The 19014-nt window shown below is 34.8% G+C and overlaps 1 protein-coding gene across 2 annotated transcripts in view; it reads right to left on the bottom strand.

The window, feature by feature from the left end:
- Positions 1 to 19014, bottom strand: part of STRN3 (striatin 3) — a 104240-nt gene that overhangs the window by 11102 nt on the left and 74124 nt on the right. For both annotated transcript variants that reach the window (XM_028114903.2, XM_028114904.2), the window contains 5 exons: positions 7503 to 7636; positions 5981 to 6156; positions 5741 to 5788; positions 5322 to 5443; positions 796 to 963 (listed from right to left, as the gene is read on the bottom strand). In XM_028114903.2, the coding sequence (XP_027970704.1) occupies positions 796 to 963; positions 5322 to 5443; positions 5741 to 5788; positions 5981 to 6156; positions 7503 to 7636 (648 nt within the window). The remainder of the gene's footprint in view (positions 1 to 795; positions 964 to 5321; positions 5444 to 5740; positions 5789 to 5980; positions 6157 to 7502; positions 7637 to 19014) is intronic.

Here is a 19014-nt window from a genome sequence, read left to right as displayed (position 1 = left end):
GGTGCAATCCAGAGTGTCAAGCAATAAATTACCCAGATGAATTAAGCAACAAATATCTAAATAAGTATTTACCTCAAAAGTTTGGGTAATTGAAAAATTAGTAGAATCACTAAGGTATCTAAGAGTAACCCTACAAAAATAAGCATAACTATTTCTCTAAAATGCTTTAAGAGAAAACATAGTTTTTAATAAAAATAAAAGGTCTGATTTTTAAAATAACTTAAAAATGTCTTGGAAAACATGACTAATACCAGTACACAAACATATGTATATAAACAAATGGTATCACAAAGCAAACTGCTTACAGCTTTCTATGACGGGAAACAATTTGAAATTCTACATGTAATTCAGTTTGTACTCCCCCCACCCGCCGCCAAGGGTGCTAATTCAATGATTATGGCTAGACTTTTCAACCAGTGTGCTCGTATGTATCAGGTATGCTTAAGACTGTGATCCCTTCAGTCTTTGTGGGCAGCCACCTCCAGCAGGTGGAGAGCCTCATGTTGTTTCAACAAGCAGCCTCATTTGTCTACTTCACTACTACAAAGAGTTTAATTTTTTAAATAAGACATGTCCCGGAAAAGGTCAAAAAGCACGAAGCTATAGGATATACTTGCAAAACTTGTTTCTTGTTTATAAGAAATGACTAAGAGTAAAAAAGATTATCACATGCTTTATAAAATTCTTTCAATATATCTCTTAGAGTAGCACAGGACTAGTAATCATTTGCTTTGTCATTCCTATCTTCCAAATTTAAAAAAAATCAGCTTTTTTTAGAGGGCAACATTTACTTACCCTTGTCTGCATTGTAAGTGCAAATACATGGCAGTTTTTCTGGTGGATTCCATAACCTAACAGTGCCATCTGCTGAACAAGACAGTAACTGATTCTTTATGCCACTATAAGCAAGACCCCAGACAGCATCTGTATGTGCAACTAAAGTGCCAGCTAGAACATTTGGCTCTGGGAAAAAACAACAAACAAACAAAAATTAGCTAAAAGAAGTTGGAAAGAAATGTTTCAGATAATTATAACTTACCATATAATTAAGTATAAAGCCTATGCATAAATGGCCATAAGAAGATAACCAAAGTTTACACACTGGCCATATCTAAGTTGTAGAATTATGGATTATTTTTCATCTCCCCCAAAATACTTTCCTGTATTTTTAGAATTTTCTATAAAGAACATACACTTTTTTAAAAAGCAGCTTTAGTGAGATAGAATTCCCATACCATATAGTTCACCAATTTAAAGTATACAATTCAAGGGGGTGCCTGGGTGGCTCAGTTGGTCAAGTGTCTGGCTTAGGCTCAGGTCACGATCTCAGGGTCCCGGGATGGATCCCTGCGTCAGACTCTGCACTCAGCAGGGGGTCTGCTTGTCCTTCTCCCTTGGCCCCTCCCTGCCCCCCGCTCATGCTCTCTAATAAACAAAATCTTTAAAAAAAAAAAAAAGTGTACAACACAATGGTTTTTATTATGTTCACAGAGTTATACAATCATCAGCACATCAATTTTAGCACACTTTCATCACTCATTAGCCATTCCCACCCCCCACTGCCCAATTCTTCCTTCCTGCTTTTCTGCAGCCCTACATAACCACTAATCTACTTCGTCTAAGTTTGACTATTCGGGACATTTCATACAAATGGTCCTTTGTGACTGGCTTCTTGCACTTAGCATAGTGTTTCCAAGGTTGGTCCATGCTGTAGCACACCTCAGTACTTCATTTCTTTTTACTGTCATATAATACCCATTGTATGGATTTTACTGACGCAGTTATCATTTGATGGATATGGTGGCTAATAATAACATTGTGTACCATCTGGCCTATAATCTTGTTTCTCTAGTAAATTCCCACCTTCCACAGCTATTTCTTACCACCTCCAGAATTTTCAGTTCCCAACCTCCCTTCCTCATGAATGATTATCTCTGATTATCGACTTCACTGAGAAAATACAGCACTGAAATAAGAACCCCTTTCCCATCTTTCCTCCACCCAATCTACTAGTGTAACTTGCTTACAGATAGGAGTAAGGAACTGTCCACCTTCTTCTCAAAGGCTAATAATTCTACCAGGTAAATTCTGGATTCCATTCAACTCACTAACCTGCTTTCATGTTTACAGTTTCCCTACTACACAATAATTCTCCTTCTCCTTAGGATCATTACCACAGCAAACAAACATGCTCCAGAATCTCCTGACCTAAACAAAAACCTTCATTAACCTTACAATACCCCTCCAACAGACAGCAGAAGACCATACTGAGTAAAATGTTTTCCCTCTCATTCACTCTCTAAATCAATGTAATATGGTTTCTGATACCATCACTACACCAAAATAACCCTTGCTAAAATCACTGATGATGAACTCTTTTTTATCAAGGTCAATAAAATTTTTCTTTCTTCGAACATTTTTTTCTTGGTTATTCTCATCACATTGCTTTTTATCCAGAGTGTACCTTAAAAAGTTGCCCACAGGTCTCTTCACCCTCTGGTCTTAGTCCCTACATCCAACCTCTGGCTAAAACCTGGGTGACAGATTTGTCACATAAAAAAAGGAACCTTTCTATCCTATTATTAGACCTCTCAACAACATATGAAAGCACAGACTGCTTCCTTCTTCTCAAAAGGGTTTTTCTTTTGGTATGGTTCCATGATCCCACATTTTCCTGCACTTCCTCCTTCCTCACAGGCCACTCCCCAATTTCCTGTGTTGGCTCTCCTGCTCTAGTCACCCAATATCAGAGTTGCTCAGGACTTTGTCCTCTCTTCATGCCCTATACAACACACTCTTCCCTATGTTATACAATCCATTCTCATATCTTGATATTAACTACTTGATATTGCCATCTCTTAATATGCCCTAAAAACTGAACTCACCATCTTTAATCTTCTCACACCTGTTCTTCCCCCATTTCAATATCTACCATTATATACTCAATTGTTCATGTCAAAAAATACAAAAGTGGTGATAAAAATGTTCTGAATTAGGTAGTGGTAATGGATGCACAACCCTGTGAATATAGTAAAAACTGTATACATACGATATATATAGTAAAAACTGTATACATAAAAAGGGTGGAGGGGCGCCTGGGTGGCTCAGTTGTTAAGCATCTGCCTTCGGCTCGGGTCATGATCCCAGTGTCCTGGGATCGAGCCCCGCATTGGGCTCCCTGCTCCACGGGCAGCCTGCTTCTCTCTCTCCCTCTCCCACTCCCCCTGCTTGTGTTCCCTCCCTCGCTAGGTCTCTGTCAAAAAAATAAATAAAATCTTAAAAAAAAGGGGGGGGTGAATTTTATCATGTGAATTATATCTCAGTAAAGCGGTTTTAGAAAGTAACAAATCAAGGGGTCCCTGGGTGGCTCAGTCGTTAAGCATCTGCCTTCGGCTCAGGTAATGATCCCAGGGTCCTAGGATCGAGCCCCACATCAGGCTCCCTGCTCGGCAGGAAGCCTGCTTCTCCCTCTCCCACCCCCTCTGCTTGTGTTCCCTCTCTCGCCGTGTCTCTGTCAAATAAATAAATAAAATCTTTTAAAAAAAAAAAGAAGTAACAAAATCAAGAATCACTTACCATCACTTTATCCATTCAATCCAATTTATCAGTAGATTCTTCCTAGTCTACCCTACTTGCCCAATGTACCATAAATCCATTTCTAACTGCTCTGCTAACTGCTTTACCGTCATTATGACCATGGGAACATCATCTCTCACCTAGTCTACTGGACCACTACATTACAACTTTACATTACAACATTACGTTAGTATTCTTTTCTCCACTTCTCCCACCCCTAATCTAGCCTCCTTACAATAGCCAGAGTCACCTTTTTAAACCCTACATTTATTGGTCACTTCCCGGCTTAAAACTCTTTCCTGAAAGTTTCCTTAAAAAAAAAAAAAAAAAAAAAAAAAAAAAAGGTGCCTGGGTGGCTCAGTTGGTTAAGTGACTGCCTTCGGCTCAGGTCATGATCCTGGAGTCCCAGGATCGAGTCCCGCGTTGGGCTCCCTGCTCGGCAGGGAGTCTGCTTCTCCCTCTGACCATCTTCCCTCTCGTGCTCTCTGTCTCTCATTCTCTCTCTCTCAAATAAATAAATAAAATCTTTAAAAAAAAAAGATTTTATTTATTTATTTATTTACTTATTTATTAAGTAGACTTTGCACCAAGTGCGGAGCGTGTCACAGGGCTCAATCCCATGACCCTGACCTGAGCCAAAACCAAGAGTCGGATGCTCAACTGAGTGAGCCACCCAAGTACCCCCTAGAAGTTTCCTCTTATCCTTTAGATTTTGGCTTAAATGTCACTATTTTGGACTATATCTAAAGATTCTCTTCCATAGCACTTATATCTTCATACTGCTTATTATAATTTCTAACCACAGACTCCACCTCTTTGCTTATTTGTTTAATGTCTGCCTTTTCACTAGACTAATTCTTATTTCTTGATGTAGTGCTTAACACTATCCCTGGCAAATTTAGGCAACAAGTGTGTTTTAAATAAAAAGACCAAAGAGCTCCTGAAAAAAATTTTTTTAATGTCTAACAATGTTAGAGTCTGAGTACATTCTTTTTTTAAGCTTTTTATTTATTTGTCAGAGAGAGAGATTGAGAGAGAGCACAAGCAGGGGGAGAAGCAGGCTCCCCGCTAAGCAAGGAGCCCAATGGGGAACTCAATCCCAAGACCCTGGGATCATGACCTGAGCCAAAAGCAGACGCTTAACCGACTGAGTCACCCCCAGGCATCCCGCTCCTGAATTTTTTTAAATGAACCAACCATTAAGTGGATCACTGTTCATTTAACTCTTCTCACACTAATAAATATTCCTTTTAATTTTTTATAATTACAAACATGCCCTTATAAATATATTTGAATACAGATACAGGTATGTCTATGGGACAGATTCTTAAAGTGTCATTTGTGAGTTAAAAGGTTTTTAATTAAGAAATTTTTTGTCCTCTAAAAAGTTGTACTGATTTATGCACTGACTGCCACAATTTGTTTCTACTTTCTTCTGCTAAGTATTTTTGAACTACATAAACTCTTAAGTTTAAAAAATTGTTCCTTAAATTTTATTCTCCTCTTTTTGTTAACTAGTACTAAAATTGTTTTAATATAGTTTTTTTTTAATTTTTGGACAATAAAGTACCAATTCAGAGGCTTAAATATTCCATGGAATGATACTGCTTAATTTTTCCCTTTAATAAAGCAAATTAATAGCAAATGAAAACTAAATGAGGAGACTAATACATGTTTAAACAACCTTATAGTAACAGTTTGTCAGCTCCATTCTCTTAAAAAAATGTTTTAAGCCTTTCACTTACCGTATGTATCATAGGGATCCACATTAGGGCTAGGCATATTCCACCACTGGATGGTTGCATCAATACCACCACTAAAACACTGTTCTCCATTAGAACTAATAGCTAATGATAGAACAGGACCACTATTATAGGAAAAGAGGCAAAAAATTACTTAGAAAGTCTAAGAAGAAACTCCTATCTGTATCCCCCAACCTCTAAATTCACACGGTATCTAAAAACTGTTTAAAATTTAAAACGTAAATTTGAACAGTACTGATTATATTCTAATACAATTATTAATCAAATGAAATACTACTCAACGAATGTCTTTTCTATTATAAAACAAACATTATGAGAAAATTTTAAGGTTTGAGGGTTGATAAATAATAGTTAACAATAACTATGGTTGTTAATTTAAGTACAAATTCAGTAAAACTTACATGTGGGCCCTAAATGTGTAGATAGGCTCTACATCTAAAGAGGCACTCCTAAAAGAGAAGAAAAGAAGGGTGGGGGAGGAGAAGGTAATTAAGTAACCGCAAATTACTGGCTGACATTCAAGAATCACTAGGTAAGATCAAATGAAAGCTTAAAAAAAAGAACCATAAAGAAGGGTAATTAACTTAAAATTATTAGCACATGTGGAAGGAAAAAAGATAGGCTAACATGAAAATACTTGCTTTTTGGCAGGAACTGTTTTTTGCAAGTTCCAAAGTTTCAGAGTATGGTCCTCAGAGGCAGTAACCAGCACAGGTTCTACAGGATGAAAAGCTAATGCCCGTACTCCATCGAAATGGCTACGTAGTGTATACTTGGGGTTCCATGTCTTTCGAAAGGCATCTTTATTGGCAGGCAACTAAAAAGAAAGAGTGCAATATTTAGTAGTAAAAGTAGTAAACTGATAGGAATGTGGAGTTTTGTGTGTTTTGGTGTGTAAAATATATATTATTAAACTGCTTTGCTAAAATGTCCGGTGGAAATTTAATGTACCTTAAAAACTTTATAACAAATCTTTTATCATTTAATAAATGATACTAAGAAGAATAACTTCAATTAGCTTTCAAATACCTAGATCAAATGAAGAGTTCCTTAATCTGTTTTACCTAATCATCGGTCTAAACCCAAAAGTCCTATTAAACGTCAGATGAGAACAACAAAAAAAAACTACCATGCTGCAATGCTTTACATGAAAACAATTATATAAATTACTACCAAAAATCCAAGAGAACAGTATTAACAATACAGCTGTCATTTAGAAAATTAGCATGTGAAATTTTTAAAGGAAGCAAATTAAGGTACTTTGCAAAAGTCTGAACTAAAGACACTTTAAGAATATTGTCATCCTATTTTCATTATTGTTGATACTGGTAAGAGGTTAATCTTTTTACCTTCATTTCTCCATCTGTAAAGACAGGCTGTGAAACCACTTCTAAAGTAGTCAAAAGTTTACTAGAATTTAGTTGTTTATATACTTTGAAAATATTAATTAGAATTATCCAGCCCACCAAGGCTGATGTCTCTAAAAAGCATGCCAATCTAGGTATAACTTAAGTATAAAATGTAGAAAAAAGAAATGTTACAAAAGGGAAAAAATTAATTTGCTGAAAAACTGCAAATTCATTCATACAAAATCTAAACAAGTATAGTTAACTCTCAATTGAGTGTTTATTGTCTATAAAAAATTTAATCCAAGACAAGTTTCACCTCTGTACACTACCCTTCCCATCCAATCTCCATTTTCTCCCCATCCCTCAAATGAAGGACTAAGTAAGTATTCAGGAAATGGCAAGCTAACTTTAACATTATGCTTACAAAAATAAAAGTTCAAAAATAAAACAATTTTTAAGAAGTATCCTGAAGGCAAGTGATTCAGGTTACCTATTTTTTCTCTTGTTGACACCAAAATATGGCTTAATTTGAGTAAATAATTGAGAGTTGACTACTCAAGATAGATATTAATCAACCAATATAAGGTAATCAATCATCCCAAAACTTCTAGCTAATCCACCACAATACCTAAGAAAATTTAAACACCACAAATTACAAAAGAAAAACTATATGTCACTTCAAATCAACATATTGACACACTTAAACTTATCTTTTCCATGCACCTTGACATTAATTCTGTTTTATAAGTGTTTCCAAAAAAATAAGGAGCCTTCTATTAAATCATTAAAAAATTAAAAATAAAACTGCACTTACATCATAACTATAGTCTGCATCATTTGTTACCGTCAAGTCTGCAAGGTCTCCAAGGCCCAGTACACTTAACAAAACATCATCAGAACCCATAATAAATGACTTGCCTCCTCCAGATGGAAACGTTATTGGTTCAGCTATAAAGAACAAAACCGCTTCTTAAATGCTGAAAAATCATACAGTACAAGACAATATTGTGGGGGAAATGTAAGCACTTAACAGTTACAATATTAATATAATTATTTTTTGTTTTCCCACTTCCCTCCTATTTCTTCCACTCAAAAAATCCTATTACTGAGTAGTAATAAACAAATGCTTATTTGCTTATTTACAAACTGCAACATAATCTTCTAAAAATCAAATATGCACTAGATATATTATTCCAGGATGGGAGGGGGGATCACAAAGGCTTTGTGCTTTGTCTATTTAAATCACTTATCACTTTGGTACAATGAGAACTACAGTATTTTTTAAATACTAGAGTCCTTTTGCTTTGTATCGCATCTGCTTAGATGTGGTAGGTATTCTAGTCCCTGACAAAAATTAATGCAAGCATTCAAATGTAAATGGTTTCCAGTTTATCAGTTTACTGAAATGAAGCCTTAAATTGCTCAGATTACTCCCATAACAACAATGTTCTAGGAAAAGGGCAGTTCTACAACCAACAATGTCAGCTTCCTTTCTGTAAAAGGTTAAAATCCATGTGATGTTCAAAATGCTTTCCATTTTTCAAGCTTTGACTATGATTTCTTATTTTAACTTGCCTTTTATCTACCATACTTCTAAAATAAAATAACTACTCTATATTGACTATACAACTTTAAATTAAATTTCTGTTACTTTGGCCAGTTAAAACCAAACTCTGCCATAATCAGAACAGCTATACTATTATGTAAGTATTTTGCTACAAAAGTTATAGTACAAGGAATAATTCTCAGTATTATCTCACACACGCTTCAAAAGCAGAATTTTAATCTGATGATACGAGAAGAAAGTACACAAGTCACTGTAATACAAAACAACTCAACATATCAGAAAACATTTAAAATTCATGAGCAAATTTAAAAGGGAAACATTTAAAAACTCAAGCTAATTATTAAATTCGAAAAGTTCCTATGAAAAATAATATAAACTTAATATACTACAAGAAACATAACAGATGTAATGAAATTAGTCATCACTAATACTACTGAAAATTATTCTAAGACACAAGTTAACTTCTCCTAAGTATATACTACTGCAAATGTAAAATTTATCTTTATTTAGAATATCTTATTTTATTAATTATCAAAGTAAGCTATATAGTTTGACTCAAATAGGATTCTAAATGACACTGCTAAAATGAAGTTGTGAGTCAGCAATAAATCTGGAGTAAATTTGACCGGAAATATACACAGGTATGTTAGTCATATTTAATCTTTCAATGATTATGCTTATTAAATCTAAATCTACAGAAATTGATCCTTCCTACCAATGTCTAGTATGCAGTTATTGGTAATATCAGAAGCTGCAAAAAACTATGAAATAGTTTAAAATTATGTTAAGAATAACTACGTAAAATTCATTAGGTAATATTTTCTCAAAGCATTTTTAGCCAGTACAAGGACAAATTTTTCTTTTAATCTCGTAATCTGTAAGACAAATTAGAACAAACTGCCACAATTCCTCCCACTCACAATTACACACTCATTAACACAAATCTTAATAAAAGCCCAAAAAATTACTTTAACATAGTAACAAATTATTTTGTGTTATTACATAGAGCTTTTGCAGAGATATTTCTGATCAGCTGTTGAGGAATTTAGGGGCATGTGAAGAGAAGTTGGCTGGGCAAAATTAACTACTTTTAACCAGATTTCTAATTAAGCATATGACTATATTTCTCCAGCTCACTCTATATACATTTATTTATATATAGCAAGCTTACTGCTCACTCAGCAATTACAAATATAGCTATGTGAAAAAAGTATTTTGTGCTGTATTTCTACTTTCCATAATCACCCATCACTGGGGCATACAGTAATCACAATAAATAATTTATTTGCCCTTTTTTTGCAGAGGGAATTAGTTTCTATTCTATAAATTCATTTTATTTATATAAATTCATTTTATTTATATCAACGACCTGCAGCAAACGATTGCATAAACATAAAAAATGTCATTTGCAATTCAAAGAGAAAAAATTATTAAAGTAGTTTTTAATAAAGAAAATTATGATACTTTTTATCAGATAACCTAGCCGATTTCATCAAGCAATTTAAGAATACTATTATTGTATTAGCATTTCCTTTTTTGGAAATCTTAGGGTCTACAAAATGGGATCTTACAACAAGGTTCTTTTCATACATCTATAACTAATTCTCCTTTTTATGGACACAACTGACCAAGGAAACCTATAGCTCATATATCAAACAAACTCTTCCTTTCTCCTTCAATTTTATCAAACCTAAAGAACACAGTCAAATAATTAATTCCACTTATGCCAGTGGTGACACGGTATATCTTCAATCTTTATTAAAAATAGCCTGGTTAAAAAAAAAAAAAGTCTGGTTAAAACCAGACATTTTTTTCTTTATAAAATGTAGTATGATATGAACTTCAACAAGAAAACAAAAAATTGGAAAATGCCTCTGAAATAAGAGATTATAAACTCTAATGTTCCCTTCTGAGCTCTAGGTCAAAGTTGAATTTGCATATTTTTAAATAACAAACTCTAATTAAAGATTTACCCTTTAAAAAGTTTAATGAGGTTTGTGCTTATTGGCCTCCTCCTCCTTCCATCATTAAGCAAGAGTTACATCATTGACTTAAATTTTTTCTTTTAAAAAGTACACATACAAAGGACACCTGGTAGCTGGCGGTTGAGTGTCCAACTCTTTGTTTCAGCTCAAGTCATGATCTCATGGGTGGTGGGACTGAGTCCCGAGTTGGGCTCCGTGCTTAGCAGGGAGTCCGCTTGAGGTTCTCCCTCTGCCCATCCCCCAATTCATGCACTCTCTCCCCCACAAAATAAATAAATCTTTAAAAAATAAAAAGTAAAGGGGTGCCTGGGTGGCTCAGATGGTTGGGCATCTGCCTTCGGCTCAGGTCCTGATCCCAGGGTCCTGGGATTGAGCCCCGCATCTGGCTCCTGGCTCGGTGGGGAGCCTGCTTCTTCCTCTCCCTCTGTCTCTCTCCCTGCTCATGCTCTCTATCGCTGTGTCTCAAATGAACAAATAAAATCTTAAAAAAAAAAAAAGTACACATAAACACTCTCAGAGCTCTAAACTGATTTTTGTGTAGTGTGTGGGCCCTAACTGGCTTTTTCCACAGGTCAACGGTTTGAGGCATTTAAAAGGGTCTCTATTTCTGCTAGTATGCTTTGCCTTAAATTGCAAAACCTACAGTTTGTATGTATTATTAACTACAAAAATTTTAGCAAGTTTCCCAAGTATTATTTGGTAAAACAGACCAAAAGCTAAGGAAGCTAAGCCACTACTAAATGGCTAAAATAAATAATGGAGTTGGTACATGCACAGAAAATAACTCCTAAAGTAAAACAGGAAAATAGCTTAACAGTGGAAAAGAGATCTGGAAAAATCAACAGACTATTTTACTATTCCTGTTATTTTTCATGCTTTAATATATTTTGTTTTGGTTTTATTATTTTAGTGATTTTCCTAACTTCAAATTTTGTTACAGATTATGCTGAATGGTAAATACATGCAGAGATGACTGTGAGGGAAAAATGCAAAATTATTTAACTGTATGGAAAATGTGTTACTCAAAAACTCTTAAAAAGAAAAAAACAACAAGGTAGGGCACCTGGGTGGCTCAGTCAGTTAAGCGTCAGCCTTCAACTCAGGTCATGATCCCGGGGTCCTGGGATCAAGCCCTGCATCGGGCTCCCTACTCAGCAGGGGGTCTGCTTCTCCCTCTCCCCTCACCCCACTTGTGTGCTCTTTCTCTCTCTCTCTCTCAAATAAAGCCTTTAAAAAAAACAAACAAAAAACCAAGGTATTCAAAAATATTTAACTGGGGCATCAAATTCCCTTATACAGCAAAAGCAGAAACAACAATGAAATATAGTCTATACACCAAATTATTAGATACTAAATTATCTTACATACACACACACACACACACACACACACACGCTCATATATCACAACAAACCTTTGGTGAGAATTCAGTTTCATTACTTAGAATTATAACTATCTAGACCTAGAATTCTAAGTTACTCAAGTATATCTACACATCTTCAGCTAAAATCAACTTTGGTAAAAATGCCTAAATAGTACTTTCATTTCCTACACATTTCTAGTTTAGACACATTTTAGAAAATTCATTACTAGATAGTATATATCTGGTACCAAGTTAAACAATAATTCTATTCCTTTATTCTACAATAATTAAATTAAGCATTTGTTCCATATATTTTTAGAAATTATATATAAAGTTTCAAGTACAATGTCTGGAATTTAGAAGTCTTCTAAGAAAGTGGTAGTCATTACCTAAATTCAAGCAATATGACAAAATGACTAAATAGTTTTTTTCCCATATATACCCCTAAAAGTCCTTTTTCAAACTACTATTTTCCTATTAGACCTGTAAGCTAAAGTTAGATTTCAGAAAGGTACTCTGAATTGACAGAAACAACTCCACTGAACATTAGAAACAAAAGTAAGATATGTAGACATAAAAGCCAAAAATTCGGGATGCCTGGGTGGCTCAGTCAGTTAAGCGTCTGCCTTCCCTCAGGTCATGATCCCAGAGTCCTGGGATCAAGTCCCACACCGCTCCTTGTTCAGCAAGGAGCAGGGTTTCTCCCTCTGCCACCCCCACCCCACCCCGGCTCGTGATCTCTCAAAAAAAAAAAAAAGTCATTCTAGTAGAAGCTGACCCTGCCTGATTAGAAGGCAAGGGCACCTGGGTGGCTCAGTTGGCTAAGCATCCAACTCTTGATTTTGCTCAGGTCATGATCTCAGGGTTGTAAGATCGAGGCCACGCAACTCGGAACCTGCTTAAGATTCTTCCCCCCCCCAACCTCTTTTACAAAAAAAAAAAAAAAGTCTTGAAGGGATGAGGGGCAATTTATCTCTCAGATTAGTTATCAGGTCATAGAGTTTTGTCCTGCTGACACCTGTAAATTAATGTCAGCAGTAGAGGTTCATTTAATGGCTACCACCTGACTTGCTAGCAGCCTTTAAAACTAATTTACTAACAAAACAGGCTATTTTTCAGAAGTTCCAGTTATAAAAATCTCAGATAAATGTGTCTTCAATTTCCCAAACCATCCCTCCAAAAATATTAAAAAGATTTAAATACTTCATATATTCACAATTTCTGTGGAGAAATATATATTCACTGTTTTATATCTATATATAAAACTGAGTCGGGCGCCTGGGTGGCTCAGTTGGTTAAGCGACTGCCTTCGGCTCAGGTCGTGATCCTGGAGTCCCGGGATCGAGTCCCACATCGGGCTCCCTGCTCAGCAGGGAGTCTGCTTCTCCCTCTGACCCTCTTCCCTCTCGTGCTCTCTATCTCTCAGTCTCTCTCAAATAAATAAATAAAATCTTTAAAAAAAAAAAATAAAAATAAAACTGAGTCTACTGTCACTCAACCGAAGTTCTATAAGCTCACAGATACCCTTAAAATAAAAGGAAATTTTGGTGTTTAAGATTAATGTTTAACAATACAGAATAAAACATGAGTTTTTTTCCCAATTTTATTCACTATCTTAAAAAGTTAACAAATAAGTACACATGATTTTTATATGAGAGGGCAACAAAAAATTGACTTTCCCTGGTGTTTATGTGGATATTTTCCTGCCGCATTTACACAAAAGTGTCATTAACAAAGCAACCCCAATTTTTCTCAAAATTTTTTTTCACTTTTCCCAAATTTGAAAAGTCTCATTTACCCATGAGTGCTCTGAGATTCTCATAATAGCATGAAAAGTCAACACTGTCATGGGTCATAAATTTAAAGGAAGAATTTCAGCTGCTACCTGGATAATTCAGGCCAAAATATACAAAACTCAAAAGCATCTGCTTTTGAACTTTAACTCTGAACTTCAGGAACGACAGAAGAACTATTTCTCTTAACTATTTTGAAAGAAAACCATTTTAAGAATGTCAGAAAAAATAATTTGAAAAGACTAAATATTTTGTAGTCAATATCAAGTAAAAACAATTAAAATAGGCAACCCTAAGGGCACACATTATGACCTTGTATTTACTAATGCCAACATTAATGGACTAATTAGCTACATAATTATTAAATTTCATTATGGCTATTAGAATATTAGTAACTCTATAGGAACTATCATTCATCTGTGTGTACCCCTAACAAAATGCTAGGCAGTGAGATGTTAAGAATTAATAGAAATTGGTGAAATCTTATACATTTATCAGCTTAACAGTAATCCCTAATTTCTCAGAAATGCTTATGTATCTTTACTTCTGCGTGGAAGCAGGCAGTATGTCAAATAGTCTGAATTTTCTAAAATAATTATCATGGGGATTATTTGAGGATTTTCTCCCTGACACTGAGTGACTGCAAACAAATTCTCTAACAAATGAAAAAGTGCCAACTGGATGTCTAACCATCAGTTAAATTCGACATTTTAAAGGAAAATGTCATCCTTACTCACAAAATAGCTCTCCATTATAACTTTCCTACTTACAAGTATCACCACCATTGCTCTGGTTTCTATTCTTAAAATTCCACAACTACATTTTAATAATTCCTCTTCAACTTGTAGGGGCACCTGGGTGGCTCTGTAGGTTAAGCATCCCGCTTTCGATTTTGGCTCAGGTCATGATCTTGGGATTGTGGGGCTCAGCCCCACATTCAGCTCCATGCTCACTTGGGAGTCTGCTTGAGATTCTCCCTCTCCCTCTGCACACACCCCTCCACATTAACTAAAAATAAATAATCTTTTTTTTTTAAATTCCTCAACTGTAAAAATGGGGTGGGTTTTTAAAATGAATTTTCACTACCAAGAAAAAAAATTCCCCTTTATTATGCTTCAGATTAATCTACCCTATTGACTTTATTCTAATCAAAGCTTTCATTCTTATCAATTACTGCCATAGATTCCTAATTAGTTTTCCTAACTCCCAGCTCCATTTACCTTCCATCAAATTGGAAAACCACAGTAAAATTAATTTTCTAAAATTATCAAAATTATCACCCCTAATTCAGAAACCACAAGTGGAACCTTAACATTCTCTGAATCAAAGCTAACTAAAATCTTTTACTTTACCCTGCATGTGCTTCAGGATCTGATCCTATTTTTCCTATCCAAACTCATCTTTTAATGCTTCACAACATAAATCTCCCTGATTTTAGACTCAAAGAAGTTTCCTTATGACACACACACACACAAGTTCTATCTCCAACGTGCACTTCAACTTACCACAATTCTACCTATACCTTCAAACTAGTTCCAGCTCTCCTCTATGAAGCCCTTGCTGATCTTTCCCTGCTCATTATTATACTTGTATATACCATAACATTTTACTTTATTAGATATTATCTTACAGATAATTTCATGAGAGCTAATGTCAAAAATAATAAAGAAGAGAAAAAAAGTTTTATTACACATGTGAAGTCATAATCTTCCGGAACACATAGACTGAGAAACACAGAAGAAAAGGAAAATAGGAGATAACATGAAAGTTAATTTAAATTGAAGGTCCCAAATTATGTAATAACTGTAATTATTTTTTCATACTATAGCCAAACATTAGTCTTTGTGTGGCACAGTGCCAAGTTCAGGAGATGATGTAAGAACGCTGCTTTAATTCTAGTTGCCCAAAAGCTGCTAAAAGATTTAAGCAGATTTCATAACCAGATATAACAGTCTTATGGAACCTCTAGTTTGTAGAATACCTTTCAACTACAAATTTAATGTGTCTTCATTCTTTTTCTAAATCTATCCAATATTCTACATATAATAAATGTAACAAAATGCAATTTCAAATAAATTTGAAGCCTAATTAGCAGCAATAAGAAAAAACTGTAAATGTATTAATATAAAGAATATTACACATATTATAAAAATATTTAAGGCCCTAAATGAAAACTCATTAAGCGTTTATTAAATAAAACCTGATTCTTAATTATTGTTGGACTTTCTAGGAGAAATACTTTATCTAAATTAACAAGAAAAACTTTTTTTTTTTAAGGTGGGGGTGGGGGGTGGGGAAGGATCAGAGGGAGAGGGAGAAAGAGATATCACAAGCAGACTCCATGCTCAATGCAGAGCCTGACAAAGGGCCCAATCTCATGACCCTGAGATCATGACCTGAGCCAAAATCAAGAGTCATATGCTTAATGGACTGAGCCATCCAGGTGCCCCAAGAAAAACTTTTTTACTACTCTGAATTATCAAACAACCCACCTACCTCTTAACCATGACCATCAAATCTTCTAAATGTACAGTCTTCTAAACAGATGACAGGACAATGAAAAACATACTGATTATAGCATGTGTAAGCCAAACTATGGACTCATGACTCCTGTTTGTGTTTTTAAACCCATACTTATTCTCAAACATACATATTCAGGACTTAATGGAATTTATCTTTCTATAGACTATTACTGTTAGTACTAAAGTACTTTTTTACTGAATCTAACATTTTCCCTCTCTCCTAAGTGCCCCCCTTTGTTAATCAAACCTTATATTCTACAGTGAAAGCAACTGTTAAGCAGGCAATCTGGAAAAGATAGGTTTTTTTTTTTTTAATATCTTATTTATTTGAGAGAGAGAGAGACAGAGATAGTATGAGTGGGGAGGAAAGGGAGAAGCAGGCTCCCCGCTGAGCAGGGAGCCCAACGTGGGGCTCTATCCCAGGACTCTGATCATGACCTGAGCCTAAGGCAGACACTTAACAGACTGAGCCATCCAGGTACCCTGACAAGTTTATTTTAAAATAAGGATTTAGTTATGTCATGTTTGCTAGATCTATTTTCTGACTATTGTTCTAATTAAAATAAAGCTTTCACATGAAAACTATCATCTTAAAAAAAATCACAATAATAAGAAAAAACAAAATAGTTCAGCTACAAAGTGATTCTGTAGTTTTAAAAAGTGTACTGATTCAAAGAATATCAATCTGATACTTTCTGGCCCTTGTCAAAATGTCTAAGTTAAGGTATTGTCTTAGGAGGAGGAAAAAAAAAAAAAAGAAATCTGAGCTGAACTGAATGGTCTGTTTTACAAGTGTGAAAGCGGGCTGCTGGGTGGTTCAGTTAAGTGTCTGACTCTGGATCTCAGTTCAGGTCTTGATCTCAGGGTCGTGAGTTGAAACCCCGTGCTGGGCTCCCGTGCATGCATGCATACATACATACATACATACATACATAAGTAAAATAAGATGTGAAATTAAAACAGGAAATAGAAAACCAACTGCAACCCTTTGAGACAACTGTTTTTTGTCTTTGATTTGATGCAAGAGAGAGAATACTTAACTGTTTTATGGACACTTCAAATTTATACTCTCTCCTAAACAGAAGCAGCTTAAATATCAGATATTTGGGGCGCCTGGGTGACTCAATGGGTTAAGCAGCTGGCTCTTGGTTTCAGCTCAGGTTATGATCTCAGGGTCATGGAACTGACTGAGCCCAGTGTGGGGCTCCACACTCAGCAAGGAGTCTGCTTGAGACTCTACCTCCCTCTACCCCTCCCTGGGCTCGTGTTTAGGCTCTCTCTCTCTCAAATAAATAGGTAAATAAATAAAATCTTTTTAAAAATATCAAAGATATTTTATAGTGTGCACCAAGTTGTTTTTAAAAGCCTACTAAAAGTTACTGTTACAAAAGAATAATTTCTCCTTAAATGTTAAAATGTTCAATATACAGGTATTAGGACAAAAGTCACACTTGACAAAAATATTACATTTTCTGGTGATGGTTTATCATCTTGGATCTGGAAGAACAAGTGACAAACACTAATATAAAATTTAAAAAAAAAAACTAGAAAACAATCCAGGGACACTCACTTATAATTTATATTTGAAAAAGTTAAAAGACTTTCCTTTTCCAATGTACTGACAAGTCAAAGGATGTGTAGCAATTCAGTAACATCAGTAAGGAAGGGGAATGACAATCATATTCTATACATGGAAAAGACAGGAAAATTAGGACCAATGACAATCATGAGGAAAACTAAGACAAGTTCACTCATTCACTAAGAACCAGAACTGTAAACATATATATTCTCAGAATGTGAGTCTTTGAAATGGGAAAAGCCTATAAATCGTTTGAAGATATGAAATAATCTACTTTTAATAAGCATCAATTTTAAAGGTCTTAAATAGCATAGGAATAACAATAAGCCACAGAATAAGAGCATCTATAAAAGAAAACATATCACAATCCACAATTTAAACTTTCCACGTTGAAAACCCGAAACAGACAAAAATGAAAGATGTCTTAAAAAATTTTTTAACTCCTTCCTCATATTCTAACTCAAGGTTTCAAATTTCAGATGCTTCACACTCACTCTAGATGCTACACACTGATTTTTGTTATTGACTTACACGTTTTTACTGAGGTATAAAACAGAGCAAAATGGAGACCATCAAAAACCTCTCTAGAAAAATCCTGCCAGACCAAAATTTTAACATAACAATAAATTTAGAACCTCCCCGACTCCCTTCCCCAATTACAGAACCCTTAGAAATTATTAAAGAATAAAAGAAAACTGAGTTGTAGGTCAGATAACAGTACTGTATCATTTAATTTCCTGATTTTCATCACTGTACTGTGGTCACTTAAAAGGATGTTTTTGTTGTCAAGTAACATGCTAAACCATTTAAGGAACAACATGCCTGCAACCTACTCATTTTTTGAACCATTCAAAATAATAAATGTATATATTTACAGAGAGAAAGAATAAAGCAAACGCGGTAAAATGTTGACAACTGGGGGATCTGAGTGAAAATTACCTGGAATTCTTTGTACTATTCTTGCAATTATACTTTTCCTTAAGTACGAAATTATGTCAAAATAAAAAGTTAAAAAGAAAAGGAATCTTAACACTTTTGAAGCCTGAGAACAAAATAACTGCATCAAGTCTCTTTAGTTCCATGGTCTTTACTTTTAGAAGTATTAATAAAGTATATCTCCTAAGTATATGTCACTTAGTATAAAATTAATACTGAATTCTATCTGCAATCCAAGGCAAAGGTGTCATATTTAAGTCATTTTCTTTTGCCTCAGGTGGAAAAAAAGAAAGGTGTAGTGAAGTAAACAAGTTAAAAGACAAATAACCACTAGAGTTTCTTAGCTCCAAGTTTTAGAATTCTTTCCATTTAAGAGTCAAATCATGGTTGAGTCTTTACAAAGTTAAAAAGCTGATATTCTCACCATTTTTTTCTTTCCATTAAAAAAAAAAGCATTTAGGTTGTGTTACATCTGCTGAATCTATATGGTAAAATCAGCAAATAATTTTCTTCCCTCTAAGAAGCTAGAAAAAAATCTGTAGAAATGTAGCATTATGATCCAGTGGGTATAACTCATTCAC

Source organism: Eumetopias jubatus, unplaced genomic scaffold, assembly GCF_037043125.1.
Source record: "Eumetopias jubatus isolate StellerSeaLion01/CBP00866 unplaced genomic scaffold, mEumJub1_p1.0 scaffold_7, whole genome shotgun sequence".
Lineage (NCBI taxonomy): Eukaryota > Metazoa > Chordata > Mammalia > Carnivora > Otariidae > Eumetopias > Eumetopias jubatus.
The sequence above is the reverse complement of the archived record's forward strand: the minus strand, read 5'-3'. Positions and strand labels throughout refer to the sequence as shown.